Source organism: Phytophthora sojae (assembly GCF_000149755.1).
Source record: "Phytophthora sojae unplaced genomic scaffold PHYSOscaffold_6, whole genome shotgun sequence".
Taxonomy (NCBI): Eukaryota; Oomycota; class Peronosporomycetes; order Peronosporales; family Peronosporaceae; genus Phytophthora; species Phytophthora sojae.
This window is the reverse complement of record NW_009258120.1, coordinates 768,341-790,148: the sequence shown is the minus strand read 5'-3', so window position 1 is coordinate 790,148 and position 21,808 is coordinate 768,341. Positions and strand designations below refer to the sequence as shown.

Below are 21,808 nucleotides of genomic sequence, written 5' to 3'. Positions count from 1 at the left end.
CGCGCAGCTGAGCGATGTCAGGTTCAACCTAAATATACTTACAATTCGTGAAAACGTAAGCATGAATGCGTATATACTTACTGTGTGGGTATTTCCGGTCCATGCCATTGTCCACGAAGCGACAGATCCGATTTGACCTTTAACAAGCGAGAACAGGGCCGGTCGTACGAGTTTGACCAGGGTTTAATCCCTCTAGAGTTTGCATTTATTTCTACACTGTTACCCGATGCAGGCCTCATTTATGTGCGAATGTAAATTCTTGGGCTTGTCATCAGTAGCATTAAAGCATTGTTATTTCAATACCGAAAACTGTATTTCGTAGATTGTTAAGATAGGTAAATACTACACTGAACCTTAATAATATGCGTAAAATTAATGCGTTTACCGTCTAATATACCCTGAATATTAACCAACAATCATGTGATGATATTAGTATCGCATATAATAATAAAAACTAAAGTTTTAAAATTGTAAGGAATTGGCCGTTTCATTATTCATATGGCTTGGTAGACTTTTTTATATTGAAACAATGCAACATTATTGTAAATATTTTCGATTTATTTCATTGGCTGGATAGTATCTGATAAGACACACAAAAGTCGGTATTTTCGGTCTTTTTAGCGAAAATGACACAACCTGTCATCTTGCCAGCATGACCCAAGCCAGCCACATTCTTGATGACAGTAGGAGGCATTTCGAGTGTATTGAAATTGCTTAACCTGAGTAAAAACACGATATTCGAAGCTAACTTACAGTTCGATAAAAATGGTATTTTAATATCCTTTTATAAAAATTCATGTAAGTGAGATTTTGTAGTAAATGTTTCTTCTTGTTTTTTTTATTTCACCAAAAAGCTGATACATTTTTTTTGCAAAAAAAGTGATTTGAGTGCTTATTATACAATTTTGGATTTGTGCCCTCACATTGGACACAATTTCATCTTGATCTGAGTATGCCATCAGCGCCGCGATGGTGTACACCACACAAATCTTTGGCGACGCGCGTCAGTTGTCCGTCGCTATCTTCGAACTGAAAGTCCACCGGGTAGGTCCATTGCCATCCCCATCGCCACTGCCGCTGCCTGTCGCTAACGCTATAGCTTGTTCCCACGACCAGGCGTGGTCCTCTATCGAGCGTAGACACAGTACAGATACAGACACGTACACAGCCATGGCCAAAAAGACCGGAGCGACGACGGCGGACGCGGGCGTGGGCTCCATCCTGGGCGACTTCTGCGCCAAGTACGACAAGACCACGCCCAAGAAGATCAAGCTCATCGACGGCTTCCTAGCCTACGTGCTGGCCACGGGCGTGCTCCAATTTATCTATTGCCTGCTGGTGGGCAACTTCCCCTTCAACTCGTTCCTGGCCGGCTTCGTGTGCACCGTCGGCGTCTTCGTGCTTGCTGGTGCGTCCCCCCACCTTCAAATACTCTACCTGCCGTCGAAGCGGTGCTCTACCTATGGTTGACTAACGGAATTGCTGTCTTGTTGCCGCCTGCCAGTGTCGCTGCGGATGCAGATCAACCCCGAGAACAACTTCGGCGACCGCACCGAGCAGCGCGCCTTCGCGGACTACCTCTTCTGCAACATCATCCTCTTCCTCGTGGTCTTCAACTTCATGGGCTAAGTGTCGAGACAAGGCTTCGTGGCTTGCTTGCTTGTTGCTGGGTCGAGGCTGTGCTGTGTCGGAGTCAGAGGGATAAGCGAAATGACACGCGCAGGATTGCAGTATGGAATGGAACGCGCGCGTCGAGCTGCTAGCGTTGCAGAGTTGCAGTGGTGCAGAAGCTACGAAGAGCACAGGAACAGCTTTTTGACGGCTTTCTCGTCCAAGTAAGCAAGCAGCAGAGCGAGTCTCTCGCCCCTTAAAAGTTTTCTTTTGCGTGAGAAAAGAGATAACATAATTGCATGGAGAAGCGAGCGAGGCAGTGCGGTTGCGTATGGTCAGCAATGGTCTTAGATTAGTTGTTGTTGGCAGCATGCCCATGCAGATATGCACTGTCATTCCGACGGCGCTACTCACGACGTTGCATTCTGCTAGCATAGCATTGTGCCGCGTGTACGGGAATTCTTCCTTCTGATTTGTCAAAAATACGAAGAAGTCAAGCAGCGACTGGTAGAAAATGAAAGGGTCAAGTTGAAGTGAGCATCAACTGACGCTATCCGCTCGCGGTTGAGTTAGCCAAAGCCCAGATGCAAGTAAGTACTGCAGCTTCGTGTATATATTACTCAATCACCGGCGGCGTGAACCACGACTCGCTGCAGAACGCGAAGATGTGGGTCCAGTGCTCAATAGGGAGTTTGTGTGTTCTAGCAGACGCCATGAGAATAGCAAGCACACTGCGGCGGAATCGTGGCGGATAGTAGGCGTGGCTCAAGGTGCTCCACTGCCTTCTAGACTGCACCAGAATCAGCGCAAAGGTGCCGTGCTCACTTGGTGCTGACGCAGAATCCTTCTCGTCGTTAACCCAGGTTCCCTGCACCACAGCGCCATCACGGCTCATGATAGCCGTGTACGTGTACACCCCCACCTCGTGCTTCACGACGTACTGCTGACGGTACTTGATCTCTCGAGAGTTCCATATGCCGAAGATCGGACTCGTTTGCTGGAATATGCGCTCCTTGCTCTGACCGAAGAGCTTCCCACCAGGTCGCAGCTGCAGCTTCAGGTCGAACGCATACTCGTAGCCTTCAGCGTCAGTGGCACAGCCAGACAGCTCGTACTCACCAGTAGTGAAGGCGTGGATGGCATCGTCGTCGTCGTCAATCTCGATAGCGTTTTCAGCACTTCTGCCAGTATATTGGTCAGTCATTTGCTGCTCTTGCAGTCCTTGAGCAGGATCTGAAGGACTGCCACTGTCGACTAAAGCAGGCTCAATCTTCTCCTTTTTAATTGCGATGGGCGTGAAATCTACTCGCACGAGCTCCAGCTCAAACTCGCCTCGACCGCCTTCGTATCCCTCCGCGTGACCCTCATCCACATTGTTCCATTTGCCGCTGAGCGTCTCTCGCCTTTTACCAACAGCTTTGTCTTTGCGCTGGACCTTGGTTCTCCTTCCATTCGCGGCATTGTCACTGCCTTCTTCGATAACCACAGCTCCTGAGTAGCGGAAGTGCCCCACCTCTTCACGCACACGATACTCCAAAACATACGCCACGCGGTTGGCCTGCCAGCGTCCTTTCAACGGGCAAACCTGCGGCTGCACCACCTCGCGAGAAGTGCCGCGCAGTGTACCATCCGGCAGCAAGCGCAACGTCACGAGACATTCATCTCGCACCATAGTCATCACAGGACGTCCTCTTCGTCCATTCCTCTGTCTCGGCACAACAGCAGCAGCTACTGACGGCGTGTCGTACGTCGTGAAGCCTTTAAACTCGTACTTGCCAGGCCGCAACGGGTACAATAGCGACGGTGGCCTCGACTGCAACATCGCGGCCTCTCTCTCCGCCTGCTCCGCTTCTTGCTGGCGTTGATACCATTGCACCGGTTGCAACTGGAACACCTTCTGCTCCGCCGTCTCTTCTCCTGTTACCGAACTCGAATCACTAGTGGATGCAGTCGACGCCGATGACGAGAGATCCGCCTGGTGTCTGTCTTGGTCTTGAGCACTGAAGAACCGCCAATTGCCTACTGCTGGGGCGTCAGGAGCTACGGGGACGTGCAAATGGCACGTCAAAGTGTGTCGATCAACGTGGTTCAGTCGCTTGGTCACTTCGAATGCACAACAATACTCTGCGGCTGCTGTGCTCCCGTCACAATTGACAGTCGACGCCGAGGACGACACCACCGCCTCCTCCACCGCAACAACCTGGGCGTTGCCTATAACATGGGCAATGACAATGCCGTCCGGATGGTCGGCGATCACCCGCAGCTTCCTCTTCTTCCTATTGGTCACAGTGTCGGAGTTGGCACCTCGCTGCGCCTTCCGCCGCACTTCGCCGTGTAATGAACCGTTGGACGCAATGCGCAAGTGGAAGCGGCTCTTCTCGGCTAAAACGCCGCCCACACAGCCATCGTACACGCGATCTAGAGGGGTCAATGGAAGTGTAGACGTATTGGCTACTTGGTCGTGAGAGGAGGAGTTCTCAATCTTCATGGGGAATGCGCTAGCGGCTTGCACACTGCACCACGACGTGTCCATTATTGCCCCTTCAGTGGATGGGACGGCGCAATGGCGACTAAGACTGAATGGACGCGTCTGATTCGCTGAAACACTGAAATAAATTCAGCGATTGGACGAAATTGACAACTGCTACATGACTCATCTAACAATGTTACATGTCTAGGGCTTCATGTCATGAGACCACCCTTGGAGTCTTATCGGCATGGCTACAGTTTATTGCTTTCATGGCACTTGAAGTGCCTCGATATCGCTCTCTTTGGCTTCGTTAGGTGCTAGCGACTTCTGCAGGTCGCTGCAGAACCAGTCGTACCCGCAGTAGGATACAATGGAGCTCCACAAGTGGTTGGGCAGGAGCTCATCGCGATGAGACGCGAGCAGCAAGAGCTTGACGCACTCCCGGAATGCCGCCGGGTAGTCTTTGTGATATGCCTCGCTCCAAACGCGAACGGCCTTGAGTAGCTGGAACTCCAAGATCCCGCGCTCCGCTTGACTTGCACGCGCGTCCAGATTGTTTTCCAGTGCTCGCAGCTCCGAGTTCTGCCATGTACCCTGCAACCCGGAGCGGAACGGAGTGCCAAAGTAGATGTACGTGTGCTTGTTGCCGTGCATCTCGTACTGCAGTAGGTAGTTCAATCCGCTTCGCGTCCACATGCCAGCAAGCGGGCACTCCTGTGTGAATGGCAGCTCTCGAGACGTGCCGGACATCATGCCGTTCTCTTGCAATGTGATGTTCACGGCGCATTCGTAGACGAACGCGTTCTCGGCGATGGTGATGCCTCGCAGTTCATACCGTCCAGGCGTCAACGGGTGCAGCGGGCTGTGCAACGACTCTAGTCTGTGGGATACTGGCATCAACGCGAAGTCCTGTGCGTGAATCAGATCCTCTCCGACCTCCGAAAACCTCCCAGACATTCCATACTCGCTCGAGAGGTGCGCGATGCACTTGACGATCTGCGACCACATTCCCTGCGCTCCACGTCCCCATTGCACGATCTTGAAGTGCATCACGTAGCACACGGGTTGAGTATCGTCAATATCTCCTTCAGGTGGCATCTCCACCAGCGCTCGTCCATCATATGCAAGCAGCTTGGCCGGAATTTCTTCTTGTTCCTCTTCTCCATCCTCCGCTTCCGGTTCCTCACCCTCTTGGACTGCATTTTCTTCCTCAATAGCCTCAGTAGTTCTCTGATCCTCTTCTTCCTCCTCTACATCGTCGATGTCTTCAATGGTTCCGCGAACGACACGCTCCTGGCCGATTGCAATCGCGTCTACTTGACTGGCCGCGCATAGAGGCTTGACGTCGACGTGGAGGCTGCTGTCGCTGTGGACTCTGAAGGTGAAGCGGTGCTCTTCTCGCAGGAACGAGAAGCTGCCCTCGCACTCGAAGACCTCCACCACCTCCGGTTTGCTTGCCATGGTTCTAGCCGTCGTCATGGGCACGAGCAGCACTATACCCGTGCTTCTTCGCCTCGTTCTTGGGTGACAGGCATTGCTGCTTGGGCGATGTCTCATTGGTTGGAAGGACGCAGTAGGATTGGTGGAAAATAGGACTCTCCCGAAATAGCTACATTTGCACCACGTCGCAGATTTTCGCCGCTGCAACTTCCAAGATATCAATTCGCACGAAGGGACGCAAAGCGGCGACTCGCGGCGACCGTTGATGGAGAGCCACATGGGATCTTTCGCGTAGCGTCGAACGCCGAGCAGCGCTCCGTCGGTTCACTTCCGTACACCGCACCAGGCCCACAGCTCTCCGACCGCTGCAACAGCTCCAGCAAGACAGGTTACGCTCCTTCGACCATGTTGGGCGCGTCCAAGGTGGCGCTCTTCTGCGTGAGCGCGATGGCGCTGCTGCTCGGGGGCGTGGATGCCTACTGCCCCAACGGATGCAATGCGCAGGGAACGTGCGGCAAGAATGACAAGTGCACGTGCTACGAGCGGCAGGATCAGGAGAATAACGTGGCAGGAACTCTCAAGTACCCAGCGTTTAAGGGCGCCGACTGTTCGATGCGAACGTGCCCCTACGGTGACGCGTGGGTCCAAGTGCCCACGGCAACGAACACGGCGCATAGCTTGGTCGAGTGCTCCAACCGTGGCATGTGCGACTACGGCACGGGACACTGCACGTGCTTCCCAGGTTACGAAGGCAAGGCGTGCGAGCGAACGGAGTGCCCCAACAATTGTAACGACCACGGAATCTGCCTCACTCTTGCGGCAATCATTGCCAACAACCCTTCTAGGACCTTACCCAGCGCCAACGTTATTGGCGCATACGCTGCTTGGGACGGCATCAAGCACATGGGCTGCTACTGCGACCAAGGCTACCGCGGGCCAGATTGTTCTCTCAAGGAATGCCCCAGCGGCGACGACGTGCTGCTTGCGTACGGCAAAACTCAGGGACGCGACTGCGGCGGCCGTGGCAAGTGCAACTACGAGTCGGGCGAGTGCGAGTGCTTCCCGGGCTACTACGGCACCTCCTGCTCGTACCAGACGACCGTCAACTAAGGCCAGCAGCAGACAGCCGGGAAACTTCGACTATCAAGCGCATCTGTAGCAGAGCTGTCACTGCAGCACTAACTCCTCGTCGATTACTCCCTTTCACCCCCGTCAATCCATCTTCCCTCCAAATCCAAAACAAACTCCAAACAACACAGCGGTTCGGTTCGGTATAAAAGATGTTGTGTGTGTTGTGTATGTATGTACGTACGCTCTTCTCCCTCCGCTCTATTCCCTGTCTACTCGATGATGAGCTCGTCGATGCTCCAGTCCTCGAACGAGTTGTCCGGCAGGTACCGGCGGATGATGATGGGGATCTTGCGCTCGCGCAGCTCCTTCATGGCGATCTTGAGCGGGTCCGTCTCGCCCTCGATGTCCACCATGACCGGTGCGTTCATGGAGATCTGCAGCGCGCGCGTGCCCAGCACTCGGGCGCGCTCGTACTTGGTCATGTAGCGCGTGGTGATGCGGTGCGCGTTGGGCTGCTTGTGCGACTCGTCCAGCACCTGCACCTTCTCCTCGTTGCCGTTGTCGTCGCCGCCCTCGTACACGTCGTCGGCCGGGACCTCCTCCTCCAGCTCCTCCTCCGGGACCTCCTCGTCCTCCATACCGGCGTGGCCCGCGTCGTCGTACTCCATGTCGTCCATCTTCTTCTTCAGTCTATTTCGCCTACTAAAGCCTGGCGTCGCTTCCACCCAAGTCTGGGGAGGCAATTACAGCCAATGGCAGAGAGCCATCCGATAAGATCATTTTCAGCGAATCACCGCGCTCTATCATTTCAACCACTCACAAGTCACATTTCCTAATAGAGCGAAGACACTGGGAGCGCATCATGGCGGACCTGGACGACGAGTTCGCGCGCTTCGAGGCGGAGATCCAGTCGCTGGAGGCGCAGACCCAGCCCTCGGAAGATGTAGCCAAGACGGACAGCAACGTGCAGGACGATTCTCAGCCCCCAGCGAAGAAAGCCAAGCCCTCCAGCGCCGGACTGGCGGCCCCGCCCAAGCCCGTCGTGGTGGCGGCCAAGCCCAAGATCTACATGGCGCCGCCGCGTCCAGCGCCCGTGAGGAAGCCGCAGCCAATTGAATCGCCCGCTGACGGCGCAATTGCAGCCAATGACGGGCGGCCGAAGATGCTCAACACGCTGGAGGACGTGGCGGCGCACCGAGGCGCTCTCAGCGGCTTCCCAGCGGGCACAACGGGGGAACATGCAGCTGCCACTGCTGCGTCCAGGCCGGGCGCGACGTACAGACCGATGCAGCCTCGAGTGGACATGGAGACAGGCTGCGTGCTGCCCATGGAGGAGCAGGAGATGATGAACAGGCAGCAGAGTGTGTACGAGTACGACCCCAAGAGGACGGCGGCCAGTATCGCGGCGGGTCCTCAAGGACGCGACGGAGCCGGGAAGAAGCAGAAGAGGCACCTGCGTCTTGCGGGTGGACAGGTTTGGGAGGACCCCACGCTCGAGGACTGGCCGGACAACGACTTCCGCCTGTTCTGTGGAGACCTGGGCAACGAGGTGAGCGACGAGCTGCTGGCGCACAGCTTCTCTAAGTACGCGTCGTTCCAGCGCGCGCGCGTGGTGCGGGACAAGCTCACGCACAAGTCGCGCGGCTACGGCTTCGTGAGCTTCGCCGACCCGTTCGACTGCGCCAAGGCGCTGCGCGAGATGAACGGCAAGTACATTGGCAACCGCCCCGTGAAGCTCAGCAAGAGCAAGTGGCAGGATCGCAACATCGACGTCGCCAAGAAGAAAATGCGCAAGCGCAAGCGTGACAAGCACCACTTGTTCAATTGATGCAGCGTATAGACAAATTCTACGACACACAACAAGTTACAAACCTTGGTTGTGTTCAATAAGTAGCCTTGTTAACTTCGGTTTTTAGTTCCTGTCTAGTTGTAGACGCAGAGGCTCTAGTGGAGATTGCATCGCCTTGTACTCGGGGCTCGGCATGTTTGCTGCCTTGTTGCCAGCAACAGCCTTCGGTGAGAGCTCGACGGACACTTCAATGGGAGCGTCGTCGTCGTTGCCGGCGAAGAAGCTTTCGTGAAGTGGGTGGGTCTTGGGGTTGTACACTATGCAGAGCACGAGTGTGAACGAGTTGAGCGCGATGAAGAGGATGTTGGGCCCGATGATGATCCAGTTGGACGTGAGGATGCCGTAGGTAAACCACACGACGTTGTTGGTCAGACTGGCCGCCACCATGTGCGCGTTGATGAAGATGGCCGACTTGTGCTTGAGCACTTGCAACAGCTTCTCCATAGGCGCCGCGTACAGGCAGACGGAGGTCGCATCACCGATGTAGCCCATATTCTTGGCCACCTCTGCTCGCGTTTGGCCCGTACAGCCGAGACCACCGACGATAGCGTAAGTCGAAAGAACGATGTATATTGTCGCTACAACTGCAAGTACCCGAGCCACGTAGCGGCGCTCAGTGGTGTACCGCCAGTAGACTGCAACGTAGGAGAGTGCAGCGAGGTCGCCGAAGATGAAGCAGCCGAACACCGGGAAGTAGTTGGCTGAGAGATAGCCATACATCATCCACACGTGCGAGTTGATGAGCAGCATGACGAGAGGAATCACGGACGCGACGCCCACGTGCTTCTGCTTGTGAATCTGCCTCATGAGAATCGAGGGGCTGCAGGCCAAGGCCAATGCACCGAAGGCGGCGAGTATCCGGACGAAGAGGAGCACTGTGCTGTCGACCATGGCGAAGGTGGAAGTACTGGTTTGTCTTGAGTTTACGAAGCACTTGAGTACTTGAAGGCAAATTGCGAATTGAGTTTTTCTACAGTAGAAGATCAATGGCTCAATTACTCGGGCCGTAGGGACGAGTCAAGTTCAGTTTGTGTGCTTTACAAACGGCGTGGCGTGGTCTGTCTCATCCTCGACCTTGAGCTTCATCACAACGAAATGTTTGGATGCAGTGCGCGAAATTCGACTGGTCTTCGACCGAATTGCCTCCTCCCTGAGTCAAATCGGTGCAAAGGCAGCAAACGTTCGTCCTTGGCGCGGTGACAACGAAGGCGTCATGAACACTTACACTCCGAAGGCGTCGACCGTCGGCGCTGCGACCAACAGCGCCTAAAATTTTGCATGTCTTCGTAAGAAAAGTTTGATCCTTTTACCTTCGCGGTCACATTCCTTTCCAATCAACGCCAAGTTATGGCTTCGTCAGAAACATTCTGCTCGGGATGGCCGTGGAGGTCCATCACGAAGGTGATCCTTTCAACATGAAACTCTCAGCGTGACCGTTGACAACAAATGCACAGCAGGTCGCTAAACACGTAAATCTATTTCATCTCCTGCAAAAGAGCTTAGGTCCGGCGCGCCTTACGGAACGTCTCGAGCAGTTTGGAATATGTCTGCTTCTGCAGCTCCGGGTTGGCCAGCTCCTTCTCTACCTGGAGCTTCCTGCGCTTGCGCTGCTCGCCATTCTCGTTGGCGTCCGCTGCGTTCTGCTGTTGCTGGTGCTGGAGCTGCTGGCGCATCTTGCGCTTCTTGTTCTTCCTCTTCTGGGCCGACTCCTTCGCGGGCTCGTCGCTCTGTACGTTTTGGTGCGGCTTGGGCAGCATCGTGTCCATGAAGGACCTGTAGAGCGCCGTCATGGACGGCAGTACGTGGGCCGGAGCGTCGAACAGACTGCTAGACGCCGATCCGTTGGCAGCAACCGCGCTGGGCCCAACGTCTTTGTTCTTCTTCTGAGGAGCGCGGCTGCCACGGGCGGCGGTGTAGATGGCGCTCAGTGCTTTGGCCTCCTGCTCGCCGTCCTTGGCGGCGTTGCGCTCGGCCAGAGCTGCAACGTGAGCCTGCTTGCGACGACGGGCCTCCACCGATCGTGAGTTGGGTCCATCGAGTCTCCACACACCAGACTTCAAGTCGAGCAGCATGATGTCTCCGGTGCTGGGGTGGAAGCCGGCGCTCCAGGCCTTGCTGCCGAGCTTCACAACACGCACGCAGGTGGGCACAGGCGTCTGCGGATCGAACACCAACAGCAGCGTCTTCTCCTTCGAGTTCTTCGTCACAGGCATCCACACGAGGAAACGTTCGTACAGGGCGTCCTCGGCGACCACGGCCTCCTTGGGCACAGAGTAGCGCCACCACAGCGACAGCGACAGCAAATTCCAAACCTGCACCTGGTCCACAGTCACGATAACCACGAAAGGCGAGTTCTCGCCCGGGAAGACAATCTGTCGGATCTTCTGGCCATCGGCCGAAGTGATAACACGGCGCAGGGAGTGAGTCGAGACGTCCCAAAGCGTGAGCTTGTTGCCGTACGCCACCGCGAGCAAGGATCCATCGCGCGCGAAACCCACAGCTGTGACCGGCTCGTCACGGAAGCGCACAACCGACTGGCAGTGCCACGACCCGCCCTCAGTCGCCGTCATCTTCCACACCTTGAAATCTCCCAGCTCGTCCGCGGTCACTACGCAGTCTCCGTGGTGCGAAGGAGAGAACGCAACGTTCGTCACGAGCGCGCGCCCGTGAGGCGCGTCCACCGCCGTATTCACGTAGAAAGAGCCGTCCACGCGGCGAGTCCAGAATCGCAGGGCCTGCTCTTCACCGCTCTTCGCCTCAGTCGGCGCGTGCAGCGTAGCGAGGACATTACCGCGGGCGCTGAAGCACGAGTGCGAGGCCTTCAGAGCGGGCAGCTGCTCGTCCTCCGTGCGCGTGACCTGGTTACGCTCCGACAGCAGCAGCGTCTGCAGCACGCGGTCGGCAAAGGGCTCGTAGAACTGCAATACACCAGCGCCGGAAGAGCCATTTAGCACCAGAGCCTTAGTGACAGGGTCCACCACCAATTGACGAGTCGGCAGCGAGGCGGCAGCAGATCCACCGGCACGGTCCAGTCCACGCGCTTCCCACTCCTGTTCACGCGTCACTGGGTTGTATTGGAAGAGGACGTCGTCCGAGAGACCCACAGCGTAGACACCTCCATCGCGACGCGGAGCAATCACCTCCACAGCGGCAGGCAGACGCGGCAGGTAGGCGCGGCGGCCCGACTCCAAGTGCCAGGACACGAGCACACACTCCTCGCCACCGGAGAGCAGGAACTGGCCGTTGCTCGAGTACTGTATGCAGTGCACGGCGTGCGAGTGCCAGTGCATCATGGCGGCGGACGGCGCGGCGTCGTCGGCCGTCTGCAGCTGGTGGTAGCGGTAGATCTGTCCAATGCTGTCACCAATAGAGAACTCGCGCTGCGTGGGGCTCACGGCCACGCACGTCACGTCGCGGAGGTGCGTGAGCTTCTGCATGGTCCAAACTCGGCCCGTGGGCGCCTGCGGCTGGTGCAGCCACACGGCGAACATCATATTGCCCGCGACCACCACGAGGTAGTCTCCGGCCACGGCCTTGTCGCCCTCTCCCTGGGGCGTCTTGTAGCTCTGCATGGCCGCGGCCTGGAACTTGAACTTGCTGTGCTGGAAGACGACGCTGCCGCGCTTCTTCTTCTTGAGGCTGAACTCCACGATGCTCCAGCTTCGGCTCTCGCCCTGCAGCACGAGCAGCAGCTTGGACGGGCTCGTGCGGCTCGAGCCCATCCAGAGCACGGGCGCCTTGGCGTCCATCTCGAGCAGCGGCTTCTGCTCCACGAAGTCCCAGACCACAATGTAGCCATTCTCATACGCAGCCAAGAGCTGCAGCGCGTTGTGCGGGTGCAGCGCCAAGGCCGTCACGGGGCTCTTGCTGCGCGCGCGCACGCACTCGTGCAGCACGCGGCCGCTCTGCGCGTGCAGCACGCGCACCACGTGCGCTTGGCGCTGGAACACGTAGCGCCCGTCCGCCGAGTAGATGAGCGAGGCGGCGGCCAGGCCCACGCGGCCGCCTCCGACGGGCGCAGCGGGCGGCGGCGTCAGCAGCTCCAGCTCCTTGGCCTGGGGCAGCGGCTGCGGGTCCTTCGCCTCCGTCATGATGCGCGCGGTTTGGCTGGAGGTTAGAGTCTGTTGGCCAGGACATCGTTGCCAGGACGGGTGGAAGTGAGCCTTGACGACCGGGTAGTCAGTGTGAGGTTGGTGTAGCGTGAGCTGGTAGCCAACATTGAAAATGGTGTGGTAGAACGTAATTAACTTCAACTTTTGAGATGGCTGCGTTTGCCGTGCATCATGGCTACACGCTGAGTGTATAAATACCAGTGTAGCTGCAACAAGGACTCGTTGACCTTGGACTACAGAAGATGAAGAAGATGAAGGGGTGTCTGGTGGTTCCTCAAGACGAGAAGTGGGTGGAGTTACAGCAGCCGCTGCAGTCAGTGGATACTGACAGTCCATCGTCGACGTTGGGCTTTCGACAGAGAATGAGTCGCGACTGTCAGCGTGGCGAGCGTCTGGCGTCGTCGCGAGTGTCACGTGACAACTTGATGCATCAGATGGAGGCCATTGTGCTGCAGGAGGCCGAACTGGGGTCATCGTTGGAGCTGCTGGACTACACGAGGCAGAAGTGCAACCAGCAACACGACGAGATTGTGCGGCGACTCGAAGACTGCGAAGAAATGCTGCGGAACCTTGAGCGCGGTGTTTCAGCCGAGTCCGATACTGCTGTTGAGAGTCTCTTGAGTGAAGGAGAGCGCGTCAAGTGGCTGCGAACCAAGGAAATGGTCATCACGATCCTTCCTGAGGTGCTCGCGCGACTTGAAGACAACATCGAGCTGAACAACGCAAAGATCCGAGATGTCCGTGACAAAATGGACGAGCTTCGAGCTAAGCGTCTTGCCTTGCGGGAAGAAATAGCCATCAAGGAAGAAGACATCGCGCTGACGCTAGCGGATAAAGAACTGTAAAATAAAGAGAATCATGTGAAATTGCCATGCAACATGCGTGAAGTGCACTGTGGTGCGAGCTACCGAGGATGAGGTAACAGCATTGATTGGGAGGGTATGAATCATCATAGTGTTCGTTAAACAGTTTGCTAGTCCAGCTCGTAGAGAAGCTGGTTCTGGAATCGGGCAGCAGCGAGAGGAGGCGCTGGAGATTCGATATTGGGCTGCTCTGCCGTCTTCGTCTGCGAAGCCGGGGTTGTCTTCTTCTCCAGGATGATCACCATGTTCTCGCTGGCCACGTTGAACTCTGCCGTAGATGGTTCAATGTCAACTGGAAGCACTGCAACCTGCATCTCGTACTCGCGTTGTTTCTTGTCCGAGAACCGGAGATTCAACGAAGACGGTGACGGGAATGTGAGTTTCACACTGGCCAAGTCAATGTCTGACACGTTGACAATGTACGATAAGCACGCTTCTGTGTCGTGCGTCTCGAACGGTGGCTTGATAATATCTTCGACTTTGCTGGTCTCCGCTGCTGGATCAGTTGCTGTTGGCAACGTCTCTGGTGTCTTTTCCGTATCTGCAACATTTTCACTCGTGCCGACATCGTCTTCTTCATCGCTACAGCTTTCAAGCGGTGGCAAGTCATCGTAAATGTCGTCCTTGATAGCTGCTGGCTCAGTCACTACGGGAGGAGATAATCGCGAGACTGGCACCGAGTATTGAGCCTGAGCCTGAGCCTGAGCCTGAGCTTGAGCTTGAGCTTGAGCTTGAGCCTGAGCCTGAGCTTGAGCTTGAGCCTGAGCTTGAGCCTGACGCTGAGCGTGTGCAAGCACCTGCGGGTCGTTGGCCACCATCAGCGCCGTCTCTCGAAGCATTCGAAACTCGTCTTCCCCCTCCTCCTCCTTCATCTTCTGCTGCTTAGGTGCGCTGGCCTTCGGACTTGTCGACTTGTTTGGTTCAGCTTCAACCACATTATCTCCCACCTCTTCATCTTCTTCTTCTTCGTCTTCATCCTGAACAATCAGCGAGACAGACTGCGGTTTCGGCTTGGGTGGGGGCTGCACCGGTAAAGTGACCACAAGCTTGTGATTCTTGCGGTCGAACTTGGCACTGCCCTTCTCCTCGATCACTGGGAATGGTAGAGCCAGCTCCAGAGGTTCATAATTGCCTGGAACACTTGGGCCGGCCGACAGCCGCAGCATCCGCTCGCTCACGTCCAGATCTAATCCCTTCGCACTAGTCGACAGCGGGAAGCTCACCTCAACGACGAGTTCTTTCGGGCGGTAGCGATCCTCAGGGACCTTGTTCCCTGGATCCGCTTGCATGTGGTGGAGGAGCTCGAAGTTCCCGCGGTAAATGAGCTGGTGCTCCATCTTCTTCTTTTGCTTATGGCTGTCAAGCTTCTGCTTTGGTTCCAGCTTCACGCTCGATACCTCCTTCATCAGCGCGGTGTTCTTCTCCTTGTCCTTCACGTGCGTCAATTGATTTAGCACTGAATCATCAGCTTTACCACCTACCTGAGTGATCGTTTGAGCTGGTGGGGCATTCTCCTTATCCCCCAGCGCCGTGATCTTGTCCTTAGACCTGGTCTTGGTAGTCTTAGTCTCCACCTTCTTTGTCGTTTTTGCCTTGGTTGGCCCCAGTACGTCACGCTCCTTCCGCAAGCACATTGTGACGGGGTCGCCGGACTTGTAGAACACGCCCTTGAGGATGTGGTAGTTCCTGGCCAGCACCGCCTTCTGTTTGCGCCTCGAGTCCCTCAATATCGGCTCGACCGCATCCAGACACGTACTGATCACCATGTGCCTGTAATCCGCTCGAGCCATTGCAAACTCAATGACTCGCGGGTGGAAGCACACGTCAAAGGTCGGGACGCCGGAGCCCCCTTTGTCGGGCTCGAGCCTCTCCAGCCCCAGCGAGTAGGGCAGGTTCCACGACGTGCCCTGCTGGCCAGAGGTGACCCTGGTGCTGGAGGGCGGCTGCATCTTGTCGCTGCTGCAGACATTGACGAACAACTTTTGCGCGGCGTCCCACTTGGTCTTGACCACGAATCCGGGCTTGGGCTTGACGAGCTGCTTGTCCGCCGGCACCTTCTGCTCGTTCTCGAGCTGCGCCAGGTACTGCTCCGTCTCGGCGCGGTTGCGCGGGTCCGAGATCTCCTCCATGTAGTCGTTCAGCAGCGATCGGAACTCTGGGTCCTTCATGGCGGACAGGAACTTCTGCTGCTCCTCGGGCGTCACTTTGGGCTCCGCTGCAGTCTTTTGGGTCTGTTGCTGCTGCTGATTCATGGCTGCTTCGAAGAGCGCACCCATTTCCGCTTCGCTTGGCACGTTCTTCTCCATTGCGTTGTTGCTCACTGAGGTAGTAGAAGACGATGTCTTGGCGTCCTGGACGCTTGCCACCATGGTGTATGCTGCACTGGATCCGCGGATCCTTTGCGCGCCTAGGGACTAGTGCTGGTTGCGAACAGGCGTGTTCCTATTGTTCCAATTGTTCGCTTTGATCCAATTGTTCAGTGTTGTTCGGGTGGTTCATATTCGCGATTAAGTACGAAATTGAAGCTTCTCGCCAAGTGCGGAATTGACAAGCTCTCTAGTTCTCTATAGTGTCGCTTTGGTGCCTCTTGTAAATGGAACACTTTCGGAAAGGTTACGAACAAGTTCCAAATGTTGGTATCGTTCAGAACTTGTTCGCAACCAGCACTACAAGGGACACGGTGCGATGCGTCCTCGTATAAGTGTGTTTTAAGATTAAAAACTTAAAAGTATGCATTATCACAGATTATTTACTGGAAGGTCACGAAAAGCCGCCTTTTGCTATGCTAGGTCAAAAGTCTTTAAATCCGTTAGGTTCTTCCAGATGGGGATAAAAACATCGTTGGAAAGCGCTGCGTGTGCTCTAAATGATACGCAATTGCACTTAGGAGGAAGAGCATTATTAAAAGCAGAGCATGCTATGATGTGCAACCACTTCACTGATAATGCTGCTATCGAGTCGATTCTAAAAATAGCGCATGCTTGACCCTTCAAACAACTGAGCTTGAGTATCGAAAATGAACAGCTAAGGGGTGGTCTCATGGGTAGGAAGATAGGAGTGCTAATGACGCCTGAACTAGCAGCAACTACAGCGTGAAAACGTACCAGAGCATGTTTTAGATGCTTCCGAGGGCACCATCAAAGTATGGGGTGGCTTGGGCCACTTGCGGATTTAATTTTGATGAAACCAGCATAATTTGAAGTGACCTTCCAGTAAATAATCTGTGTTAAGTGTGTTTTAAGATTAAAAACTTATTAATAAAAGTATGCATTAAATTACAGTGCAAGTGACTTCAATCCCGAGGGCTTCACGGGTACGGAGCGTTCGACATTATAGCCGCGATCAGTGCCCCAATGCCTCGCCACCCCGGTGGACATGGCCACTTCGGCGTTGTCCGGCAAATCTGTCAGGCTGTTGGCAAACGCCGTCAGCTCCGCCACCACCGACGCCACTGGAGCGGACGCCTCCTGCTGATCATCCAGAGGTCTAGGGGCGAGAGGTCGCAAACCTCGCCGGTGCGCTGCTCGGGCGGCCTCGGCTGCAGCTTGGGTGCGCGCGGCGAAGTTTGCGCGCGCACCCTCCGCTTGCGCCGGTCTTTCGCCGTGGCCTCTCTGGTGGCGGGCCCGTCGCTCTCGGGTCCTCGCGATCTTAGCCTGGACATCCTCGACCATCCGCAGCTTCTTGGAGTTCTTGGACTGCACTCGACGGTGAGTGTGAGCCGCCTTGGCGCCTGCTGGCACGCAGAGAAGGCCTTGCTTTCTTGCGGGGAGAGCTCGACAGCAGCCACTTGCTGAACATGACGAACGTCGCACTATAAGAGTGTGGTATTGGAAAGTGGCAGTTTCCAACGCTGTTGACCCGCCAGCCCGACAATCAAGTTCAATCAAGGGGGGCAATCAAGGCGAGGTCAAGCGAGAGACGGAGATGGCTGCTCCTGATTGGATGACGACATTATCCTCGGTGGAGTGACAGTCGGTGGCCGAAGCCTCGTCGGGTCCTAATAGAACCCCGAACGAGGCTTCACGGTACCCACTTTTAGGTACAGATGCATTTAGTTACGTACTTCGGCCGCACTTATTAGTGTAGCCGCGGTCGTCATTTGATGTATCCGGAATCGCTTATTGCGATCGTTCACACTAGAAATTTGTATAGGGACATAGGACTCATCATAGGATGACCAGAACGAAGCCCCCAGGGCCTCAGAAAACTCAGTAATAAAAAGACAGTCTTCCCCCAAAGCCAACAAAGGTCAAGTCCGACTTCGGTAAGTGTAGCTAGCTTAGTGTAGTGCCTGGACACGCTCGGCTGCGTGTGGATGCCTGTCGGGGAGCTTATCGTGCATTGACCGAGAGTTTCCTTGGCAGCGCCAAGAGTTGGCGTGGCCGGAGAGGCAGGAACGGTATTAGAGTATCGTTCAGTATATATTTGTGGGATTAGAGTGTCCCTGAGTGTATTAGTCTACCTACCGAGGTTTTACCTTGGTCCCCCTGTATAAGGCCTAACACGCCGGTACCCTTCCTTTCTGAGGGACTGCAGTGGGGTTGCGCGAAAGCGCTACATAGTATCCTAGCCTTAGCTCGTGGCTAGTGGTACAGGTTTTTGGGTTGACCGAAGATAACCTAAGGTGCACAGAGGCGCTTGCAACCGACCCGGTGTAAGGGATCGTTCCTGGTCTTCAGGTTTTGATCCAATAAGCGCTTACCTTTGCGGGTTAGCGTGTTGTTGGTGTCTCTAATACCTTTTGGTAGAAGAGAATTTAAGTGGTATTACCACACCACAAGAGACCGAACGAGAATGGCCGACCATCCGCAGGCATGCTGAAAATACGATATATATCTATTGTTTGCCGGACACCATAATAAATATTGCATAGCATCCGAGTAGCAGACTGAATAAATAACGCGAGGCATAGTGTTGACACAGTAAATTACTGCAATCCTGTTACGACTGTACCTACTTACAGGCACTGCTCCACGGTCGCAACATCCCAGTACGAGCTGTTGATCTTGAGGAACAAGATCATGGGGGAGAGGCGGTGGCGCTCATGGCGCAGCATAGCGCGCGCAATGCTGAAGAGCCTCTCAACCATGTTTGAGGTAGGAGGAATCGCATTAAGCAGCTCGTACGTGGCCGGCGCAGCAGCTACCTTGCGTCGCTTGAGCGCACGCACAGCGAACCCTTCCTTGTCCGCCGGCGTGCAGTCCACGCCTTCCACATGAGCCAGCGTGCGCTTGAACGGCTCCAGCGCAGTGACTTCGTCGTCCGTCAGCAGGGCCGCCTGGTCGTCAAGCACCTTGACGACCGCCTGCTCGAAGACGGCGGAGTGGACTATATCCGCGTCGGTGGCTATGCATAAATAAAAACATATAAAACGCAGTAGTTAAGTAGAAATACCATCAGACGCAGAGTGAGCGATGATCCTTACCGAGATACTTCGCGAACGAGGGGTGGCTCTTGAGGAGCTCGTCGAATAGGACACGAGCGTCCAGCAGCGTAAGGCCGTCGCCCTGCAGGTGCTTGGACACGGACTCGACGTCCCGGAGGCTTGCCAGCAAAGTCTCCAGCTTGCGGTGGGCTGAGCGTGACGGAAGGAAGTCCGCGAGCTCCTCGTCGTCCGCCGAAATGAACGGACGGAGCCGAAAATAGCGCTTGAGCATTGAAAAGGTCGACGGCCAGCGCGTGTCCTGTCTGAGGACAGCGGCCAATGACTAATTTCGAACAAAACCCAAAAACAAAGACCAATTTAGTACCAATACAAAAACCAAATTAAACAGCAAACAGAGTACTTACCGCAACTTGGCTGCTTGCTTTAAAGTCCGCAACTTACGCATAAGCTGCTGGACCTCTTCGAGGATGCTGTCGTGGGGCTCCAAGTAGTCTCGCACCGCCAAGTTCAGGCGGTGGCTGGCACAGCCGATTAGCGGCACACCGAGTAGGTTCGCCAGTCGCTTGTTTACTCCGCAGTTGTCACCAACCAGGAATAGACATCCGGAGATAGACTTACCAAAAAAGGGTAGGAACCTTTTAATCGCCGTCAGATGGCCGTCAGCGCTCAGCTGGTCGTCAGGCTCATCCATGACGGGCGCTAACGACAGCAGCGGGTACTGGGGGCCTGTCGCCGTCTCAAAGCAGCCATACACTGCCATGTAGTGCTCCGTGCCGTGGGTCCACCCATCAAGGACCAGACCAAAACGCTCGGGCATGGCGTCGCCGATCATCGTCTCTACGGCCTTGGTCACGGTCTCCATGATGGCGGTCAGCGTCTCCACGGAGATGGGATTTAGCTTCATGTATCTACATAACATACGGCATTAGCACACATGTAAATCACCAAAATAGATATGAAAATACGTACTGTCGCGTTTCCTTGGACTCGCAAAAAGACAGCGGTAGATTGCCCGTGACGACCCAGCGCAGCCACGCGTAGCGGTTCGAGGCCTTCTGGGTGACCCACGGCAGTAGGGTCCCCGTCGCAGCGACACTAGCGTCGCGCATGTCGCTCTCGTAGTTGGGGTGCGCCGCCCGCACGTGCGACACCAAGTTGCTGTAGCCTGACTTAGGCGCGTGCTTGCGGCGCTTAGCGCAGGTCTTGCAGGCATAGTAGCCCGTCGTCTCTCCCTCCTCGTCCAGGCAGGGCTTGAAGTAGAAGGCAGCAATATGCCTGGGCGAGAAGGTAGGCCTCGGAGCGGGGCCAGCGAGGAGATTGTCGGTCATGGTGCTAACGTCGAGTCGTGATGCGCGTGCTGGGTGGTGCTTGTTTGAAAGTGGGGTCTAACGGCAAAGTTGCGATGTTTGACCACAACTAATGGTTGGAGCAGGATGAGCAGAAGTAAAATACCGAATTTTAGAACTCGGCTACATAAATTTCGGATAAAACAAACGGTGATGCCCTAAATATAGTATTGTATCCGAAAATACTGTTATATTTTCGGGCATTATTATTTTTCGGGATGCCTGACCATCCGTAATTGGAACCACGTGTCGAAACCATTAACCCCTCCAGCGCGAGCGATCTGAGTTCCCACCGTTGGCCGAAATCCTATACACGATATTGATTTATCTCATGCTGGGTACATATAGTGGAGTCCACACTATTATAAACGTGTATCTCCCAAAGCCGGTCCATGCACCTAACCCCAACTTGCCACCTCAGCTCTAACGTGTCTTATGCGCATTATCGTGTCTGGGTAATACATCTTAGGGGGGACTAATGTGTATCACAGTACAAAAACAGCGCAGTCGTAAGGTCAAATTTTTTCGATATTTAGAGAATCAAGTCAGATGGCAATCAGCAACACCAGTGCATACTCAAATTAAGTCAAATAAAAAGCCAGAAGAGCTGCTGCACACACTACATTGCGTTTCGTCGAGCACGCTTGTGAGCTGCTGCACACACTACATTGCGTTTCGTCGAGCACGCTTGTGCTGCTGAATCGCGCGCGCACTCCCATCAGACGCGGCATCGCTGTCACTACTGCCGCCGTCACTTGCGGCCGCCGCTGTTGCCGCCGGCTTCCGAGCGCGAATCTTGCGCTTGGTAATGGACGGCGGGATCACGGTACCGTTCTTCCAGTGTCGGTGCCAAATCTCGAGGCAGGGAACTGCCTCACCATTACTTGTGTGCTTGACTTTGTTGCACAGGAACACTCGTGCAGTATGAGCGTTTTTTGCCGCCGTCTTGAGCTTGCCGCCACCGCAGTAGAACGTAGTCTCGCCTCCTCTCGCCTCGCCAGCGCGCTTGAGCACCGAGTACACCTTGCAGGCACGCTGGCGTCGCTTTCTCGTGTCGTCCGTGTTGCCCTTCCTCCACTCGTCGGTTGGTACGGGTACATGAGTTGTTGTAGCCTTGCGTTGCTTCGATGGTGTAGGGTGCATGCCGCGGTGGCGCAGCATTTGGGTCCAGTCGTCAGGCTTCAGCTGGATCAACTCCAAATGAAGCTTCTTCAGGAACTCGACGTGCGTAGCTTTGCGTTTGCCATCCATGGTGCGGCGCCAGTTGTACACAATGGAAGCATTGATGATAGCGAGATCAATCAGACCCAGGAACAATGACTAGTAGTATTTCTTGTAGCGTCTGGCCCTTTGAAGAGAGTATCTGTAATAAAGCAGTATGATACACGATAATCAGTATTGATAAAACTGTACATACACGATACAAGCACTTTACCTCTGGAGTCGAAGCTGGTCATGTACGTCCACGCCGCCCATGTACGTTTGATAGTCCTTCGCTACGGCGCGATGGTCACTACGGCGCGATGGTGCTGGTGATCAGCAAACCAATAAAGACACACAATTCTCTGCCCGAGATATCCTTTGTAGTTTGCAGAAACTCCTTTATTTGTTGCGGCGTCTGAACTTGAAAATCAGGATGTTTCTCCTTTCGTTTCTGCTG

At 55.1% G+C, this 21,808-nt stretch overlaps 12 protein-coding genes across 12 annotated transcripts; 3 read left to right on the top strand and 9 right to left on the bottom strand.

Moving 5' to 3' along the window:
* Positions 1–969: 969 nt before the first annotated feature.
* PHYSODRAFT_361148 (hypothetical protein) lies at positions 970–1,897 on the top strand (the record flags this gene model as incomplete). Its single annotated transcript, XM_009532146.1, has 3 exons — positions 970–1,044; positions 1,117–1,408; positions 1,505–1,897. The coding sequence occupies 3 exons, from the start codon at positions 970–972 to the stop codon at positions 1,627–1,629; spliced, it is 492 nt and encodes a 163-aa protein (XP_009530441.1). The 3' UTR covers positions 1,630–1,897.
* A 310-nt stretch (positions 1,898–2,207) lies between these two features.
* PHYSODRAFT_351815 (hypothetical protein) lies at positions 2,208–4,144 on the bottom strand (the record flags this gene model as incomplete). Its single annotated transcript, XM_009532145.1, has 1 exon — positions 2,208–4,144. The coding sequence occupies one exon, from the start codon at positions 4,142–4,144 to the stop codon at positions 2,228–2,230; it is 1,917 nt and encodes a 638-aa protein (XP_009530440.1). The 3' UTR covers positions 2,208–2,227.
* Positions 4,145–4,319: 175 nt separating this feature from the next.
* On the bottom strand, positions 4,320–5,134 carry PHYSODRAFT_546793 (hypothetical protein; the record flags this gene model as incomplete). The annotated part of the gene is made up of 1 exon (XM_009532144.1): positions 4,320–5,134. One exon carries the CDS (start codon positions 5,129–5,131, stop codon positions 4,349–4,351), a length of 783 nt encoding a protein of 260 aa, XP_009530439.1. The 3' UTR covers positions 4,320–4,348.
* Positions 5,135–5,926: 792 nt separating this feature from the next.
* PHYSODRAFT_546788 (hypothetical protein) lies at positions 5,927–6,801 on the top strand (the record flags this gene model as incomplete). The annotated part of the gene is made up of 1 exon (XM_009532143.1): positions 5,927–6,801. One exon carries the CDS (start codon positions 5,927–5,929, stop codon positions 6,629–6,631), a length of 705 nt encoding a protein of 234 aa, XP_009530438.1. The 3' UTR covers positions 6,632–6,801.
* Positions 6,791–7,280, bottom strand: PHYSODRAFT_286529 (hypothetical protein). The gene has a single exon (XM_009532142.1). It carries the CDS (start codon positions 7,267–7,269, stop codon positions 6,862–6,864), a length of 408 nt encoding a protein of 135 aa, XP_009530437.1. The 5' UTR covers positions 7,270–7,280; the 3' UTR covers positions 6,791–6,861.
* Positions 7,281–7,442: 162 nt separating this feature from the next.
* PHYSODRAFT_354928 (hypothetical protein) lies at positions 7,443–10,023 on the bottom strand. Its single transcript, XM_009532141.1, has one exon. The coding sequence runs from the start codon at positions 9,330–9,332 to the stop codon at positions 8,505–8,507; it is 828 nt and encodes a 275-aa protein (XP_009530436.1). The 5' UTR covers positions 9,333–10,023; the 3' UTR covers positions 7,443–8,504.
* Positions 9,941–12,532, bottom strand: PHYSODRAFT_346906 (hypothetical protein; the record flags this gene model as incomplete). The annotated part of the gene is made up of 1 exon (XM_009532140.1): positions 9,941–12,532. One exon carries the CDS (start codon positions 12,530–12,532, stop codon positions 9,941–9,943), a length of 2,592 nt encoding a protein of 863 aa, XP_009530435.1.
* Positions 12,533–12,987: 455 nt separating this feature from the next.
* On the top strand, positions 12,988–13,398 carry PHYSODRAFT_316466 (hypothetical protein; the record flags this gene model as incomplete). Its single annotated transcript, XM_009532139.1, has 1 exon — positions 12,988–13,398. The coding sequence occupies one exon, from the start codon at positions 12,988–12,990 to the stop codon at positions 13,396–13,398; it is 411 nt and encodes a 136-aa protein (XP_009530434.1).
* Positions 13,399–13,526: 128 nt separating this feature from the next.
* On the bottom strand, positions 13,527–15,692 carry PHYSODRAFT_511746 (hypothetical protein; the record flags this gene model as incomplete). Its single annotated transcript, XM_009532138.1, has 3 exons — positions 13,527–14,128; positions 14,195–14,951; positions 14,991–15,692. The coding sequence occupies 3 exons, from the start codon at positions 15,690–15,692 to the stop codon at positions 13,527–13,529; spliced, it is 2,061 nt and encodes a 686-aa protein (XP_009530433.1).
* Positions 15,693–18,373: 2,681 nt separating this feature from the next.
* Positions 18,374–19,124, bottom strand: PHYSODRAFT_511250 (hypothetical protein; the record flags this gene model as incomplete). Its single annotated transcript, XM_009532137.1, has 3 exons — positions 18,374–18,571; positions 18,632–18,762; positions 18,842–19,124. Coding segments are annotated over 3 exons (612 nt in total), but the record flags the coding sequence as incomplete, so codon positions are not given.
* Positions 19,125–19,944: 820 nt separating this feature from the next.
* PHYSODRAFT_460261 (hypothetical protein) lies at positions 19,945–20,130 on the bottom strand (the record flags this gene model as incomplete). Its single annotated transcript, XM_009532136.1, has 1 exon — positions 19,945–20,130. A coding segment is annotated over one exon (186 nt), but the record flags the coding sequence as incomplete, so codon positions are not given.
* Positions 20,131–20,811: 681 nt separating this feature from the next.
* PHYSODRAFT_510814 (hypothetical protein) lies at positions 20,812–21,468 on the bottom strand (the record flags this gene model as incomplete). Its single annotated transcript, XM_009532135.1, has 1 exon — positions 20,812–21,468. A coding segment is annotated over one exon (657 nt), but the record flags the coding sequence as incomplete, so codon positions are not given.
* Between the last annotated feature and the right edge of the window lie 340 nt (positions 21,469–21,808).

Bases quoted from the DNA above. Each gene is read 5' to 3' on its own strand.
- PHYSODRAFT_286529 (XM_009532142.1), bottom strand. From the start codon at position 7,269: ATGGACGACATGGAGTACGACGACGCGGGCCACGCCGGTATGGAGGAC.
- PHYSODRAFT_354928 (XM_009532141.1), bottom strand. From the start codon at position 9,332: ATGGTCGACAGCACAGTGCTCCTCTTCGTCCGGATACTCGCCGCCTTC.